Source organism: Telmatherina bonti, assembly GCF_933228915.1.
Source record: "Telmatherina bonti genome assembly, chromosome: 20".
Lineage (NCBI taxonomy): Eukaryota > Metazoa > Chordata > Actinopteri > Atheriniformes > Telmatherinidae > Telmatherina > Telmatherina bonti.
The window spans coordinates 19,239,443-19,253,529 of record NC_136618.1 but is presented as its reverse complement, the minus strand read 5'-3'; the positions used below and the strand labels follow the sequence as shown (position 1 = coordinate 19,253,529).

At 38.0% G+C, this 14,087-nt stretch overlaps 1 protein-coding gene across 1 annotated transcript; it reads right to left on the bottom strand.

The window, feature by feature from the left end:
* Positions 1-313: 313 nt before the first annotated feature.
* Positions 314-9,743, bottom strand: insig1 (insulin induced gene 1). Its single transcript, XM_079260199.1, has 6 exons — positions 9,599-9,743; positions 9,137-9,484; positions 7,542-7,666; positions 7,112-7,278; positions 6,592-6,691; positions 314-2,744 (listed from the first exon to the last, which is right to left on the bottom strand). The coding sequence occupies exons 1-6, from the start codon at positions 9,654-9,656 to the stop codon at positions 2,715-2,717; spliced, it is 828 nt and encodes a 275-aa protein (XP_079116325.1). The 5' UTR covers positions 9,657-9,743; the 3' UTR covers positions 314-2,714.
* Positions 9,744-14,087: the final 4,344 nt, after the last annotated feature.

The following is a 14,087-nucleotide window of genomic DNA, read 5'->3' as shown; positions in this document are numbered from 1 at the left end:
AGCTCCCAGTTAAACAGCAGCTGGGTCCAAGTCTTCAATCTAGAGAGCTGCTTTATGTCTCAGTTACATTTCATGTAACTACAGTGGTTTACTGATACGGATGCATATTAAACAAGACAGGAAGCTGGAATTAGTTTAATTTGACTTATGTGTCTGCAATATTTTATTTTCCTTTTATTGATAAGTATCTAAGATGTAATCATTCTGCTCCCCCTTTATATACAAATGTGTTTAAAGTCCAGATCCAGCCGTATGAATGAGTTATAACAGACCACTTAATCATGTGTTTTTATTTTTCACTTAAATCCAAGGTAGCAAAAATGGTACTCAAATGAAATATCACACAGTCTCTAGGACATCACAACAAAAAGGTGCTTCACCACCTAAAAAACACAATAAAGCTTCCTCTTCTGTTTAGCACACCTGAATGAAAGCAGACTCGACCTGAAGCGATCGGCCTCAAAAATCATTTAAAAAGAGAAATCAGGTTTCCTTACACAATACTATGAAATGAGATCTAAACAGTTTGACACCACATAACTTTATCTCATCTCTCTGGTGAGAGTCATTGGTTTTTGACTCCAAAGGCATGTAATCTGACAAAAAAATAAAAAATAAAATCCCAAAAATAAAGATGTTATTGCTTTTTCTGAAAGATCCACACTGCATTACAAATTACTTTTAAGCCTTTGTCAGAAATAATAAATAATCATCGGCTCATGAATCGTGTGATTGCACTTAATCCTCTAGACCCCCAAACTCTAGCATACTGTAGGTCTATTATGGTAATACCTGTGATTACATCGGCAAGCCATTACACATATAAGCAGTAATGTCATGTTTATACAAATGATAAAACTAGACTGTTATAGTGACAGAAGCACTACATTCTATTATACAAAGGCAATCACAGATTGCAAATCTTAATAATGTCCTGCCCCCCCTCATCTGTATGTTCCCAAAATTTGAAGCCACAAGTGGGAAATATGTATCAAAATGTCCAGATGAGAATCCAAGGGTCTGTTTTGCATGACATTTAGATCCTAAATGGTCAAAATACGCTGGATATATTCAGGTACATTCTTACAAATACATTGTCCACATTGGTGACCAGACTGCGCATTTTCATTCCAGACTAATGTGTATGTGTAGTTCTTTCAAAACTTCTTTTCTCCTCCTTTCAACAAATAATCCTCTCAGCTTTTCTGGGAAAATGTGGAAAAAAACAAAACAAAAAAACAACAATCTTATACTGACAGTTGGCCGCGATTGTGAATACAATATTCATATCACACTTCTTCCCACTGAGGATCCAGTCAAATAAGCCGGGATTTCTTATCTGTTGCAAAGCAGGAAGTTTGTCCTCTGTTTACATCTTAAAGCCCGTTTCCATGGCAGAAACTTCAAGGCCCAGTGAAGACTGTACTGCTCATTCACACAAATGTTATTTCTACTGTAAAAGACAGGTGGCAAACGCATCTTCTCTTACATCACCGCGTGTTTGAAAGCAATTTCAGTCAAGAAATGAGCCAACTAATAGCTGATTATGTTCTCAGATTCATATAAATCTATTTTTAGATGGGAGCAAAGGAGCTACATTTTTTTTAATAGACTAATAGAGAAAAGGGGAAAGAATGGAGCAAAAAGAAAACCCCCAAAGTTTTCTTAAGCCCCCAAAAGTTCTTAGCAGAAGTTGGACTTTGTGAAAGTTTGGGAATTTTAGAGGTGGATTTTGCAACAATTAAATATTTTTATTTCAGTCCATCTCAGTCAGTTTCCGTTCCAATTTTGCATTAGTTAAAAATGTCAATTCCACCAAATTTGGAACATTTTGAATCTACTTTTCCTGATCTGCTCATTTTTCTTTGCATAAAAACCAATGGTCAACTTGCCAGCATTAAAGATTAACAGGACCTAAACCTGTGTGAGTGTTTCTCATCCTTCACTTTGCGCAGCCTCTTTGTTGTTGAAGTTTTCTGGATTATCACTACCAGCTTGGCAACAGCGAAGTGGGTTATTTTACAGTTGCTGATGAGATCCTTGTTGGTGCATTTTTTGCAAACAATTTCCCAAACTTTTCCACAAAAATATTCTGCTATATTCACTCAAACACACATTCATTTGGTTTTGGGGTCAGTGATAAAGAAAATAAATACTTGATTTGGTTTGACAGGAAACATACATCTCCCCTATGTCACAATGAGGCCACTGAAAGTTGCTGTGTGAGAGTGAAGACGTGTTTGTGCCCACTCTGACAACATTTCCCTTTAATGATCATATCATACTCAAAAAACTCAAACAGACATCATTGCATACCTATTATGTCTCTCCTGCTAATACCAGAACGCATCCACACCCAAGCACACGAGTCCACTTCATAAAAACCGAACCAGTTCACTGTTCACTTCAAATGAGAACACAAAAAAGGCAAAACGCCGTCCTCCCGTCTAGTGCGAAGGAAGCCTTAATGCTAATGGAGAACAAAGACGGGAGGGAGAGGTTGATTGGCTGCAAGGAGGTGCAGAGGACATGGCACGTTAGATGAGGGACTTTTTTCTGACCTGCACTTTGTTCTCATAACAAATAAGAACAAAGGCTGAAGTCAAAACAACGAGTCTTTTTTTCCTCCGGTTTTCCTTCTCATTCTAATCCATTTCTATTTCGGCTGGCCTTCACCTCGGTGTCCATCTTTCTGCATTTGTGCAGTTCAGCGCTCAGTCCATGTGGGGTTTCTCCACGCCACCCTGGGAAGAAGACACACACATAGCTCCCGTTAAAAATATGTCAATCAATTCAATGTGACCAGAAATCTAACAAGCATATCAGAAAAGAACAGGGATGCTGCTCAAATTACATTTCTGAATGTACGCAGTAACTACTTTGTTCCGCAGACGGGATAGCTTGTTTGATAAAGCTTGAACGCCTAAGGCAACTCCTGTTCAAGTTTTAGTGTTTTAAAATTTCCGGATATTTTTAATCTGTTGCTTTTGTGTAACTGTGGATCTGCAGCACCTGTTCGAACCAATTCAAGGTCATGATTTTTTCCCCCCTGTTCCTGTTTCTCTTGTGCTGTTTTCCCCCTATGGCAACTGAAGATTACACACAGCCAGAGGAGAAAATACTGCTTATTTAACATGAATAAAATGCATATTTGTCTTCCAACTTCCCATTTTACCCATTAGAAAATAGCCTAGAAATTTCCAAATGTAAAATGAGACAATTAAGCAGTGTAAGTCCACAAACTTTGAAATTACACATTTGACTACAATTTAAAAGGCTAAGACAGCTAAATTTATTAGCCTGTGTGCTTTAGAACGTACGAGTTTCAGAGCTACACAGTTAAAAGGGAGGAGTTTTCTCATTCACTTTTTCATTCATTTTTTTTTTTAACCCAGCATGGATAATTCTGCTAAATAGATTGCTTCACTGTAACTGGCTTAAACTAAAAATAAAACAAATACAATACTCCCCCCCCACTCCAAAAAAATAATAAAGTCTCATGTTTCTCCAAACACTTCTCATAAATGACCCACTGGAGCGAAAAGGGGAAAAAAAACAACACAAAACCACCAAGTCCCAACTTGTGCCAACATTCCTCAGGCTTCGTCACAAACAAAAAACAACAAGTAGCAAATGACCCTCTGGTCAGCCGAGTCCTGACTGGCTCCGTTTCTTGGCACAACTGCGAAAAACAACAGCTCTTAATCTGCTTTCACGCTTTCACTGAGTCAAACTGAGGGAGTGATGGGACTCGTACTTTACAGACAGAATGAGGTGAGGCTTCCGGGCAGAAGCTTAATGAAGACATCAAAGCTCACTTGATGGGATAATTATGAAGGAAAGGGGGGCGTCCAATGTTCTTTGCACAGATTTAAACCATTTGACAATCTTATCTACTGCTGTGGCTCAGCTGCATAATTGCAAATAAAGCATGTGTGGAACCTTTTGAAGTTTTCATTTTTGTAGAAGGGTGTAGAGGGGTATTTTGCAGGAAAATGACAGGGAAAAAAAGACCCTTCCACAACATCCCATAGACTAAGTGTTTACTGTTGAATTTTAGCTTGGCAGATGGGAGAAGACCCTGGATAGAGATCAAGAGATCTGTATGACTGGTTCCATTAAAACCTGCAGCAGCTAAAAATGTTTGGGAACCTTTTCAAGGGAATAGAAAATTAAGATGCCAAATGTGACATTTCTACTTGGGGAAAAACACAGAACTAGGAGGCTTACTAACAAACTCCAATATCAAATGAATAATATATTGCAAATATTACTTTTCTCATGATCGAACAGGATAATTAATTCCAAGCGTCCTCTGACTACATGCTGAAGTGTCATTGGACCAGACACTGAAGCCTACATTGGCCTACCGATGTGTCTATTGGAGTGTGAATGTGGGTAAGAAAAAAAAAGGCTTAGCTGGTAACAACAGATTGTGTGTGAATTTTACATGTAGTTTAAAAGCACTTTGAGTGGAGAACAACTAGAAAAGTGCTTTAAAAGTACAGTCCATTCACCATTTCGTCGTGGGATATAATATATAGAACGTATCTGGTAAATTATATGACAGGCTGCTTTCATGCAGTTCATGGACCTGATACAAAATTTGCTGTGGTATCGTTTCTATAAGTTTTTGCAATGTCACAACAATTATTTGCATCCAGTGTTGAATTCATTTTGCATTGGGTTCTCCAGCACATCCCAAAGATTGTCAAAGGAAATAAGATCTGGACTCCGTGGTGACCAATGTATGCATGAAAATGATGTCTTATGCTCCCTGAATCACTCTTTCAACATATGAGCACAATTTAAACCCTGGCATTGTCATCTGGGAATATACCCGTGCCATCAGGGGAAAAAAAAAAAAAAAAAAAAGGATTCAAATAGTTTTCATTCAGTATATTCGGCTAGTCAGCCATCTCATTCTTTGGACACATAATATTGCCAGACCTGGACCTGACCAACCACAGTATCCCCAGATCATAGTCTGTAGGCACTAGGCTGCACCACTTCATCAGCCTCTCTTCTTATCCTGATGTGCCCATCACTCTGGAATAGGGCAGCTCTGGACTGGTTCCTGGACTCTGGTTAGCCTCACTCATTAGTTGTTTTCTTGTGGCCATACAGCTGTTCAGTCCCAATTGCCTTTGCATTATCCATGTGGCAATGTTCTTACTTTCACTATTAAACATAGTCCCTCAAATCAAGATGTTTTATTTGATTTCACCATATATATATATATATATATATATATATATATATATATATATATATATATATATATATACACACACACACACACAAAAAAAAAAACAAAAAAACCCTTCCCTGCTATCATTTCAGTTTTTAATGTGTTGGACGACTCTTAATCCAGTTTTAGTAGTTTCTGCAGCTCATTAATTTTTTTTTCTTTTTCATATATTTGATCCATGCCAATGATTTGACCCATCTTAAAACAGGCTTACACCTTTTCCACAACCATGGGAAACAGTTGTTTATGAAATGAAAAGCTATTCATTGCATCACTTTGGAATAAACAACTTGTTGCCATCTGACAAATAATTTGCCTCACAAATTCATTATCCATTAGCAGACTCATGCCCATTTCCTTTGTTAGATCCAGGTGGCAGTTTGTTGATTCATTTATTTGGCCCGGCAGTATATACTACATCTTTTACATCACCCCCCAAAGCAGGAGCCTTTAACTTAATTTTGAATAGGAATAAAAGATTATCATGTAAAAAGAGTTGTTTGTCTACAGTAGAATCGACGGTGAAACATGACTCACTAAACTCTTACAACAGGGTCATTGCTTCAGCATTTTTCAAACAGTACCCATGTCATCGCAAAAAAAAAGAAAAAAAAAAAAAAAAGAAGAAACTGTCCTTGTTGAGCCAATGGTGTCCTTCTTTGGTGAATATGCACAGAATAAACAGATGAGGCTCACAACAGAATCCCATGTGTGCTTACACACAGCAAGGCAGGTTTACAGAATCGGTTGAGTGCCCATCAGCTTTTCCTCACACAAACCAATTTGTCTCCAATGTCTACCTCAAAATGAAAACACTCTTAAGACATGGTGAGGTGAGTGTTATTTCAAGTTTGACTGTTGAAGCATCATACAAGGACATTATTTCAAGACTCTGATCCTTCAGCTAGAGCAGTGCTTCTCAAAGTTAATGAGCCATAAAAACCCCAAGAAAACACACATGGTGATTGAATTAACTGTGTCACACATCAAATGAATCATCTTGCATTCATCATCTAAACGACAGAAAAACTCTTAGAATCTTCAGAAATAAGCAGTAAGTGTTTTTGGTAGATTTAGTTCATTGCTGTAACAAAACACCATTCCTTAATGCCACAGTCAGGTTTTTAATATGCCATGTATACCAACATTGTTGTTTTTGTGTTTAAAAAAAACTCAGGAGCTCATTTTACAGTTTCATTTTGACAGCCCTGATTAAAAAAAATAAATAATAATAATAATTTACTTGATAAATGTAGTCTATATATCTTTTACAATGATCTGGCAACCCCCCCTTCTGAGAACCACTGAGCTAGTGGATGGAAAATGGAAGTAGACATTACCATGGCAAGTTGGCGTCCTATGTTACCCACAGTAACACCGCCTGAGAAGAATATGCATGGGAGCCAGGAGCGCACATACAAGAAGTCTGGAGATGTGTACCTGAAGAAGAGACATAAAGTTAAGCTGCATATTAAAAATGTAACTACTGTGGTGTAAAAGGGTTACATGTCTTAAGTCAACTGTTGAAGAGACTGTCTGGTTTTTTGCTCTATTTCATATGCTGATAGCAGACTGAAAACATGGACATTATATTACAGCTACAAAAACCTTTTAAACAATGTCACTCATCTCAGCTGAATATTTTTGAGGATATTGTACCAATTCACACATTGGTGGTGGGTGACGGTCATTAATAGGACACTAAGATTCAAGACCATTACAATAAATACACCTCAGAGCTTCACAGACTATCAAAAGAAAATATGTTTTTGAGTAGACCAGAACCTGGTGTACTTTAATTTGACTCACTTACATAACTTGGTCCGAACACTATGCATCTGCAGAAAACTGTGGACTTACTGGTAAACTCCATTGTAGACCAGCAGCTGTGTGATCATTGTAGCTAAGAAGGCAGTGGTAATGCCCAGGCCAAAGCCACTCCTGGAGCGGTCAAATGTCCACCACAGGCCCAAAGACAAGGCTGCCAGCGTTAGGGAAAGCTGCACGTTGTTGTCAAAGTCTAGTTTCTGGGACAGGGTAAGTTAAGGTCAAAGTCAAACAGTGTGACGTTAGCATGCGATTTTTTTTCTTACTCAAATATTTGAATAACCGGTAAGTTTCACCAAGAGATGACGTCAAAAGGGAAAATGTAGGTTATTGCACTATGACTGTCTTAACTAAGACGAATTATTGCTGTACTTCAACTTCTTTTAATTACACCAAACCAAGAATACGCTAAAAACAGGTGTGTTTGGGGACATAAGAGGAGCGGTCCATCAGGAAAGGATACAACACTTGCATGGTTGATTCCAACAAACACTGCAATGCATCTCATGACACTAGCCCACTCCCTCTTGAACTTGTGTGGCTCTCCCAAATGGCTGTCGAGGCAGGGATACAGCAGGCCGACAACAGCTGCAAAAAGGAACAAAGAGACCTAAATTATACAAGATAAGCAGAACATTCTGTGAACCACTGAGGCTGAGTCCAGTAACAGAGCTTCTGTAAGAGATTATTTGCTGAGGATGTGTTTTCCATACATGGTGATTCATTTGTACACAATGTCTGAAAAACTCACAAATGATTAATGCAATTTCCTGATCTTCCTTACCTCATATCAGCACATTTTAAAGTGAATGCAAGCAGAAACCGCAGGAGTTAAAAAAAAAAAAAAAAAGTTCAGTGGTTGAAATTTTTGTAAAGTTAGCATAAAAGAAAGAAACACAAGATAAGAAATAAAATCTATTTAAAACACTTCCAAAAAATAAAGTTGCGTCGTTTTTCAAGAAAAGCAAAAATTCCATCTATATTTGTTGAATGACTCTTAAGACTGAACTAAATGAAGATATTAATTTGATCTTTTTGATATCATGCAAGATTAGACATAACTCTATATATGCTATTCCAGCTATCAATTTTTCAGTGATAATACACATTTTTTGTTGTCAGATTTCAAACAAACTAAAAAAACATTTTGAATTGTTTGCCAAACATAAAAAACAAGATTTTTAAAAAAAAAACTAAAGTGGCATTAGTAGTGACATTTATAGACTAAATGGTCGACTTGAAAACTTATGACTGAGACTAGTGGATTGAAAAGACATCAACAAGCCACTGCATAGTTTTTAAACAAGTTGTTGCTTGAAACAGGGTGAATGTTAACACTAAAAACATGAAGCTTCATCTCTTCTGTTTGCCCTGCAGCACATGAGAGGAGTCTAACGCGGATGCTTTAACACCCCCCCCCCAAACACACACACACACACACACACACACACTTACACTTCCGGGTTCTTGTCCTTAAAAGCAAAAAAAAAAAAAAAAAAAAAAAAAAAAAGGGGGCGGTGCACAGCTCACCCGTTATGACATCAGCCAATGAGCATAGAGCTCACGTAGTGTCCGGTTTGTTGCGACCAATCAGGGCGCTAGAATTTCGGCCATCTGCACAGAGTCAGGCTTTTGATTACCGACTCCAAGTCAAAAAATCGTCAAACTCGTGTACTCCAAGAGGAAATCTTATGCAACAGCTAATACAAAGCGGTTGATAACACATCCGTGTGTTATCATCACATGTGTGATTTCACAGAAACATGAATACAGCCATTCATAACATATGTTGTTATCCCGCTGCTTTCAGATCAAAAGGCATCATTTACTGGTCGGGTTAGAGAGGTAATGTCTCACAGGGGGGATTTACCCTTTACTACCATCCACAAATATCTGGCAAATTTTAATAGACTGCATTTCTCTCTCTTATTATCCTCATAAGGATTGACTACCACGATACCATCCCCTCCCCTTTCTGCATTCCTTTGTCCCAAAATTAGCATCAAAATCTTGATAAACAACGAGTTAGCATTAGCTATCAGCTCATCGTCCACTCACCTGCTCCTGTACCGCAGCAAGGTGGGATCCACCAGGCAGACGAAAACAAAGTTGTCATCACCTCCTCGGGAAACAGGGTTACATTTCTTTGTATCTGTAGCAAGTTGAGCACCAGGGCTAGAAACACCCCGACCGTGAAGAGGACCAGACCCCGACGGATCAGGTTGGCGGTTCGGACATTGTGGAGGGAACCATAGGCACTGCCGAGCACCGTGGTGATGATGGACATCATCTCTTCTGCTTTGGATGCAAACCAATTAGCTCCAGATGAATGCTTAGTTTCAGATTTCGGTGAACAAGAACAGCTCCAGCAGTGGTCTTCGAGTCTGGACATTTGGCACTTGGTGGCTGTTGGTTACAATTACATGCGTTTCATTCACAATTAGCCATACTTAGTCTCAGGATATATTTGATAAAACTGTAAAGTTACTGTGAGAAAGGTTCACAATTCTTGGTTCTTACCTTGACTTCCAGACGTTTTCAGCTTGTGGTCTAAACAGAAACCTTTACTTCTGTTCATTTGCGCCTCAGCCAGTGATTATTCCGGGATCTCCTCCTTGTTTTCCTGAGCTTTACAAAGACGACTGCGATCACGTTGTTTGTTCACATCATCTTCAGTAAACACACGTACAGAGGAGGAGAGCAAAAACGAAACAAAACTGTGTTGCTTCATTCCTATGAACAGAACTCATACCATGGAGAGGAGCTTCCTCTGCAGAAAACAATCACAGCTGTGTCGGGTGAGAGGCGACAGCCAATCACAGCGCGGCGGATGATATGACGTGACGCCACCCGACCGCCTCCTCGTCCGGTACAGACGCACAGATCAGGAGGCTGCACTGCAGAAGTGAAAGTAGACGTGGAAATAGTTTTAATGACAGAGAAATAAAGGCAGATCTAGTTTTGAAGAGCATTTGAAGACTTATACATAAAAGTGTAAGGATAGGGATACAATTACTGGCTTACAATTAGAGAAAAGTATGAACAAAATGACCTCAGTGTTATTTCATAACTTAATATTTTGAGACTTATGTGAACAAAATGCACTCACCATGCAAAACTCTGACTGTATTTCGCCTTGATAGAAAGTCAAATCTTAGAACTGTGTCATCATGATAGACTTTCTTAAGTTCCCTCCAAGCTCATTCACAGGTACTGTTATATAGGTGGGAAATGGGGTTAGTGGAGCAATTCTATTTTTTTTCTGATGCTGGTAAAAAAAAAAAGCCATTGAACTTGAGGTCAGTCAAAACAAGGTGAGGCTCGAAAAAACAGTGAGTCAACAGTGAGTCATCAAAGAAAATGCAGCTGGAGAAAAGTTCAGTGGATACGTGTTTTGCAGCCACATGATTGGTGCCTATTGGATGCAGACAATACCACTAACCCACCCTCTGAACACATACAGCGGAACACGGTTGCCCAGTGTTGGTCCTCAAGTTCTACCATCCTGCAATTTGTAGATGCAACCCACTTGAATCAAATGAATGGCTCATTACCAGGCTTCTGCAGTGCTGGATGATTTGCAAAAGAGGGAATTCAGCTTATTTGATTTTTGTGTTAGAGAAGGGTTGCCTCTAAAAGGTGCACCCCTGCTGTGGAACCCTGCTTTCCATATTGCTTCTCCTTTTGTTTGGATATGTGTGGGTACATATAACTGAATGGGAGTCACATCTTAAAACTGACATTGATCACTGCTGTGCAAAGTTTTCAGGAGTTGTTTATCCAAAGAGATAAACTCAAGCTCACAGTTATTTTAACATAAAATCCCAAACTCAGTTAGATTCACTTAGCCTCTGGCAGTTCATGAAAAGCAATGACATGGATGAGTCTTCTTTTATGCAAATTGGCTTGCAAAACTGAGTGATGCTTCATAACCTACAGCCAATTTGGTAAACAAAAACCGAAAGCATATCAATCAGATAGCATTTCTTTTCAATTAAGTTGAATTGAAAATCTTGTTTTTGGTCTAATTAACTGCTGCTGATGTCTCAGGGTGTTGTATTCATTGTTTCATGGCAATGATGAGCTGCTAAAATGAAGAACAGAAAATGAGCACTGCGCCAAATGAGGGTGTAAGGCAAGGAGTGGTTTGTGGTTACCCAATGTTCAGCTTCATGACTAAACCAACTACTGAATTAATTTATTTTTGTTTTGGCGGCTTTTATGCCATGAAGAGGAAATAATTGCCCCCAATGCTGTTAATACAACACAATACATGTAAAAACAACCAATAACCATCATTTTTTAAAACAGACATGGAATGAGTTTGTGTTATTTGGCAATGGTTTCCCATACTAGAGGTTTGGCTGTGGGTCTGGGCTAAGCGACATTATTGAATGTATTGGCATGAAAATTGGTAAGAACATGACCAGTATCTAGTGGTGATTCCAAACCTTTTACATTAAATATTTTGCAATGAAATAGTACAGCATTTTACAGAGACATTTATGAATTTCTATTCAGGGCATTCCATGTGGGATTTGGATTAAGCATGATGATATTTAGAATTTGAATGTTGTGAACAGATAAACATATAATCAAGTTTATTGATAAAAACTTTCAAGATTCTATGTTTTTATGTTTGGTTTACTTGTGTTCATTAAATGCAAATAATGTGTATCTAACAAGTTAACAAGTTAACCAAGTCCAAGTAGGGACTCATACAGTCACTAGATTGGTTGTACTGTTTTTTAATACGTGATTGTCCAGTTTCACATCTTTCTATTACAAAATAGTGATAAAAGCTATGTTGCTTTACACCACAAAATATACATTTCCAATAAAATTATAAAAAAATATAATTTTATTTATGGGTGAATAGTTGTCAAAATAGAGAGCACTGCAAGAGCTAAAGGGTTAAGGTTCCCCTTGGAGCTAACTGTTCTTCTCTTGTCAGTAACAACATAAACATAGGAAGTTACTATATGTTACTTCCAGATGTTCCATGGAGTGGTGATATTATGGATGTGACTCATGACAAACATTGTTTTGGTTTACAGGTAGTGCACAGCAGCAAACCTTGTGGTGAAAAAGTTTTGCTTTTTGCTTCTCCAAAGATGGACAGATGGACAGTCTTAACAAGGCAAACCTCTCAGAGCTGATGTATCTATTAGATAACTGCTAATTTGCTGAAAGTGAACTTGAGCTGATTTTATAACAATTTGCCAGAGATGTCATCCTGTTTAGTATAAAAGTGTCGCCTGTAATTCAACCACTGATTCATACGTTTAAGCATTTGGTTTTTTAATGTGCGTTCTACATTCTAATGAGCCTTGTCGAAGCAAACACCAACAGGAAAAACAAAAGCCAAGAGCGACCCTTGTTCAAGTTTTCATATTTTGAGAATTGCCCAAGGGGCAGTAGAAAGCTAAAACAAGCAGTCTACATATACAAGACCCATTAAGGAGCATTATGGAGAGGTTTAGCCGGTAAGCTGTACCTTACCTTTGCAAATGTGTGTTACCGCTAACCTAAGTTATCTCTATCTCTACATATTTTGCTATGTTTCACAGAGTTGAAGAAAGTTGCACAAAATGAAACAAAATAGGCTAATAGTGTTCAACTAAACTTTTCTCAAAAATGACCCTATAATAAAGTACTTCTGCATGTTATTTACTGAGGGTTATACCACAGTTTCTCTTGAATTAGGACATAGAAGTTTGTCGAGTGTCAAGATAATAATGAAAGTATCTGTGCTGTGCTGAACATGATGAATGTGTTGTTCTAGGTGAAATTTTATCCATGATGCTGACCATGTCTTATAATATTGCTGATTAGTTTCTCTGATTAACAGGCAAAACCTCAATCTGTCTATTAATTTTCAGTGTGAATACTGGTTAAGAGTACAAAACTAACTTAGATTTTCAGATATAAAATGTTCTGTATTATCCTGAATCTGTCACTTCAAAGCTGACAGCAACTGGATAGAATTTCAAATGTTAGTTTAAGTCTTTTTTTTTTTTTAAAAATAATTTCTTTGTTGTAATGATATTCTATATCAAGCCTGCTTCAATATGAGCCAAATATTGAATTATTCAACTGAAATTTGTTCTAGGGCCCATCCACAACAAACACTTTTATGGCTTGCAACTATGTCCTGGTGCTGATACAGGCCAATATCCTACCATAGGAAACAGAACTGTAGAACATGTTGTTTTAAAATTTCTGGAAACTAGAAAAACTAGAATTTTTCAGATTTTACTTTACACCATTTCATTCTGAAGTGAATCAATTACTATGCTAATTTGGCCAACGCGTGCGTATATGGATTTTCTTCAGCTAACAGCATATGTTAATTAGCTGTAAATGCCCCCTGGAATGAGTCAGGATTGTTTATCTTACATTTGGCAAAGCACACCAGTCCTTGAGGCCCATTGTTCAGCAGGTTTGCAATGTTTCTTTGCTGCACGGCTCTCTAACAGCTTATTACCAGGGTTTGCATAAGTCTGTTGATAATGAGTCATTAATTTGAAACAGGTGTGTTGGAGCAAGGAAACACCTAAACTCTGCAGGACACCAGCTTTCAAAGACCAGATATTGCTGACCCCTGCATGAATCATACAGCCTGTTAGTGTCAGAAGCAACGATTGAAAGGAGACAAAGAAGGACCCAAAAACAACTGGTGGGAGACAAGTGGGTAATTTTCACAAATGATTTATTTAAAGAAACCAAAAACCCTGCAACAGAAGAAAAAAAAGTAATTGATCTTAAAAACAACAAGAAGCTAGTTTGACATAATGACAAAGAAGGACAGGTTAAAAAGGAATCTGTCAATGAGCAAAGCGAACCAAGTTTCAGTAATCCTGAGGGAGTTAATCACTGAATAAGGAGCAGGTGGGGTAACTGGCTACAAAGGCTGCAGAGGAAGCAAGGAAGGATGAAATAAATATAGCAATACATAAAGTACTGGAAACCTTTTCCTGCAAGAAAATGGGAAGTGAGGCTAACAATA

Coding starts and splice junctions, on each gene's coding strand:
- insig1 (XM_079260199.1), bottom strand. CDS start 9,656: ATGAACAGAAGTAAAGGTTTCTGTTTAGACCACAAGCTGAAAACGTCT. Junction 9,485..9,598: donor GAAAACGTCTGGAAGTCAAG/GTAAGAACCAAG, acceptor TGTAACCAACAG/CCACCAAGTGCCAAATGTCC. Junction 7,667..9,136: donor TTGCTGCGGTACAGGAGCAG/GTGAGTGGACGA, acceptor TCCTTTTTGCAG/CTGTTGTCGGCCTGCTGTAT.